Raw genomic sequence first — 4154 nt, forward strand, 5'->3', positions numbered from 1 at the left:
AGACTCATTTACAGTGGGTTTACCCACCATCATGAGTATTTATTGCTGATGAATGTAAACTAGCCGTTGACGTTGATGTTTCTGTGTCACTGGGACGCACAACGATTACAACTTGTGAATTATCAGTCATCAAAGAAAGACAAATTAACCAACTGAGGGACTTTGTCGGCAGAGAGGCGGCCAATTTATGCCGGATTTGTGGCGTGTTTGATGCAGCATTAAGAGAGATCAACTTGATGAGGGCACGAGTGGCGTAGAATTCCTGAGGAAGGTGTTGACATTGGCCTTATTTTATCCTCGTTCTGAAGGCAGAGAGGAGGCTGAATCGTTGAAGCGACACAAACTGAAGGATCAGTGATGCTCATCATCCCTGACTTTTAATCAGAGTTGTCGATATCTTCACCAACATCTTGCACCCTAATACTGTTCTTTCGGTGTTTGAAGTTAATTCAAAATGGACTTCACCATGGGAATCATCTCTCAAAATAACGAGGAGAGGTCAGTTTTGAAAACTTTGCTTAAGTAACACTTACAAAAATTTGTTTGTCAGAAACAAGGCAGTGTATGCTTTACATGCAGAGTTTTTGCACGACTAAAACTTTTATATGAAACTCTATTTGAAAATCGTTATGGACATCTAGATCTTCGATTTCATCCTCACATCTCCATGAATTCCTTCAGAGTTTCCCGTTTTGTGATCAACCAATGACACTTGTTTCCTGACATACTCTTCAAATACAAATGATGCAATTCCAAGGTTCACCTTGATCAACGCTTCAATTAACGATTTAAAGAATTAACGATCATTGAACTGATGGCAATACTTAAAATGGCGGTTTTTAATACTTCAATAGGAGCAACGGCAACCACCACAGTGAACACCCATGATTTGACAATTGATACACCCTGTGCCATGTTCGGTCCACAAACAGACTTGGGTATATTCACCCTGTTTCTTATTCTGGGCATCCTGATAGTTGTTGGTAACATCGTCGTCATCGTTGTGATCTTACGGAACGAGGTGCTTCACCAGACAGGTTACTACTACATCGTAAGTTTAACGGCAGCTGATCTCTTGGTTGGGGTGAACTGCATACTGGAGGCCGCCATGATGAGGGTGGTTGTCGACAATCCACGCTGGTGTCTTGTCCGTGTCGCCTTTCTGATTCTCGCGTCCATCGCGAGTATCTTAAGCGTCTTTGGAATCGCATACGACCGTTACATCGCTATAACGAGCCCTATGGCATACACGCAACGCGTGGGACAATTCCAAGCCCGCGTGATCGTCTCCATGATCTGGATCATTGCAGTCTCGATTGGACTCCTTCCGCTGATGGGCTGGAACCATTTAGCAGGGTACCAGGGATGCTGCAGCTTACTTAGCGCCTTAAGCAGCAGCTACATGCTGTTCTTAACGTTTGCGTGTTACATTCCACCCTTACTGGTGCAACTCTACTTTTATGCGTGTATACTTCAGATCTCGCGGCACCAGGCGCGGCGGATAGCCGACCTGCAACGCAACACGTGTGTCGTGCGCAACGTGCGGACCTTACGGACTAACAAAGCCCTCAAGACCCTCACGGTAGTCATAGGGTGCTTCCTCTTAACGTGGACGCCGTTTTTCGTCGTGCTCGCCATCGATGCGCTTTGTGGCGAAGACTGCCACCTCACAAACATTATCCAGTCGTGTCTTGTGCCTCTTGGCTTCACAAACTCTTTCCTGAACCCTTTTGTGTATGCGTTTTGGAGTCGAGACTTTAGAGAGAGCATGCTAGCCGTCAACTGTTGCACGGAGAGGAATAGGCAAAGGTTCGTCCACATTTTGACCGTCCGACGGGCCACCAGGGTGACCGTAATCTCGCAGAAGATGAGTAGTCATTCCGAACTCAACGTCAACAGACACATTGTGTACATGTGATAAAATTAAATATGGTAGTTTGACAGTATGATTTGCAATCACAAGGTTGTTGGTTTGAATTCTACCGGGAGAGTGACCGTTATCTCACAGAAGATGAGTAGTCATTTCGAACTCAATGTCAACAGACACATTGTGTACAATGTAATAAACACTGCGGTTTACAGGTTAGACTGCAAGACTTGAAGTCACGAGGTTGCGGGTTCGAATCCCCCAGCTAACTGCTGATGGCACAATGACTAGAATAAGTATTGTCGTCTGGTTAGTTACTGAATCACAGTTTCATCATTTGTGCAAATTATCATCGTGGACGTTAAACCAATGTTTGTATGAGAGCAAATGACTGTTGCCAGCTTGTTGTTTGCATCCCCTTGTGGGAGTTTCCTTTGACTTGAAGATCGTCTAAACTGACGAACAGACAATCAAACTGATTCTAGAATTGATTACTGACATTCAAAGTGTCACTTTTTTTTTCTGTGACCAAAGAAGATAACATTATTTTCAGAGCTACATGAAGGGACATTTTTGTAACCTTTTTAAGTTCGCAGGTAGATGATGCAAAAGTTATCAAACATTTCAAACAAATTCATTGTGAATTTGAATGACAGTAGTTAATTCTTATGAGTTAATTTTGTATTAAAAAACAACTTAAGTTAAGCTCTCTGAATTACTTACTTTTCCCAAAATAAACCTGTTAAATAATTTAAATTCCCCCCTCTCCACCTATCTGAAAAAATCGTAATCTTTACATCCTTTTGTAACAAAAATACATCCTTAGTTCCAGCTAAACAAAAGGTGTTGAAAACCCCTGAAGAAATGTCAAAACACTCCCACAACTCTGAAAATAAATTGTTGTTAAGTAAACCAGATAATTCCTCAGGCCTACTGCACAATTGTTTAATGAATAATGTCAGACTTCCCAAGTCATTGTCTTTATTTAACCCAAATGAAAATCCACAATTTCCTGTTGGTAATACACCGGTCTGGGTGCCAATGATAAATAAAACATGGAAAAACAGATAGACTCTAAAAAGGTAAACACTTGTTCTGGCCTCAATTGACCTCATTAAGAAGGTTCGATCATGGAGTTGTATGGGACTAATATTCGTGTGGTCAGGCAAGATCTTGACTACCAGTTACCTTTTAGAGATACTCGTAATTAAACATCCTCTCTAATGATATCAATGGAAGTGTTTGACAAACAGAATTTAGATATATATTTTTTTTCCCCTCCCAAGTTAGTACGATTGCTAATTTTATAACCTTAAAAAACTATGTACGCTTGCCCTTAATGTCTGACAAACGTCAAATTTCCAGCCATATTTATTGGTCTCCCCCCCCCCCCCATGAAACAGCATACAGTAAATTTACAAAGAAAAATAAAAAATCTAAGAATTTCTCTTTAAAAAGAAGAATTGATGGTTGCAAATCATGCCTGATTTGTCATTTGGCTTTGATCAAGGCTGCCCTTGTAAATTTATTTTTTAAAGCTGTCAGCAAAGGGGATTTATTAATAACAATAAAAGAGCAGTAGTGATTCGGTCGTTTAAAACTATACAGGGTCGTTGTTCGATAAGAAACCTCTCCTTCGGCACAGACCTTTATCGGATGGCCACGACCCTGCCAGTTTTAAACAACCTCTAACGAACCCATCATAAATTCTGTTATTCTCTTTTTATACATGAATTGCTTTTTTGTGTTTGTGTGATCTGTTCTGATCAAAAACATTAGGAAAATGTTTATTCTTAGCTATTGCTTTGAAAGCTGATAATCTTTAGTTGGAAGTATAAATATTTACCTTGCACAAGTGAGAAAATTTCGTAGGGGCCTAAAAAAAAAAAAAAAAAACATGCGAGACAAAGCTAAACAAAAGATGGATAAAAACACCTTTAATTGCAATTCCAATAACCTTTTCAAAGCACAGTGTTTGCACACAATAAAGTAGAAAATAAAAAAATGGAAAAGTAAGTTTGTACTCAAAATATGTCTTTCTTTTTAAAAAAAATCATTAACAAGTTGCTACCCTTCTGAAGGGTTTTTAATTCAGATGATTGTAAAATATTCTCTGTCATCAATACTTTCAATTGATTATTGAAATAAAGATGTAAAATTTACATATTGTATGTTGGAATTATTTCAATCTCCAAAGACCAATCATTTGTTTTACTTTCATTTAATCAAGCCCCATGTTTGTTTAAATATGAAAAACTAATTAGTGGAATCTATTTGTTTTGTTTGT

At 39.2% G+C, this 4154-nt stretch overlaps 1 protein-coding gene across 1 annotated transcript; it reads left to right on the plus strand.

The window, feature by feature from the left end:
• Window positions 1-829: 829 nt before the first annotated feature.
• Window positions 830-1918, plus strand: LOC117306643 (probable G-protein coupled receptor No9). Its single transcript, XM_033791127.1, has one exon. It carries the CDS (start codon window positions 830-832, stop codon window positions 1916-1918), a length of 1089 nt encoding a protein of 362 aa, XP_033647018.1.
• Window positions 1919-4154: the final 2236 nt, after the last annotated feature.

The sequence above is a fragment of the Asterias rubens genome, unplaced genomic scaffold (genome assembly GCF_902459465.1).
Source record: "Asterias rubens unplaced genomic scaffold, eAstRub1.3, whole genome shotgun sequence".
Taxonomy (NCBI): Eukaryota; Metazoa; Echinodermata; class Asteroidea; order Forcipulatida; family Asteriidae; genus Asterias; species Asterias rubens.

Coding starts and splice junctions, on each gene's coding strand:
- LOC117306643 (XM_033791127.1), top strand. CDS start 830: ATGGCGGTTTTTAATACTTCAATAGGAGCAACGGCAACCACCACAGTG.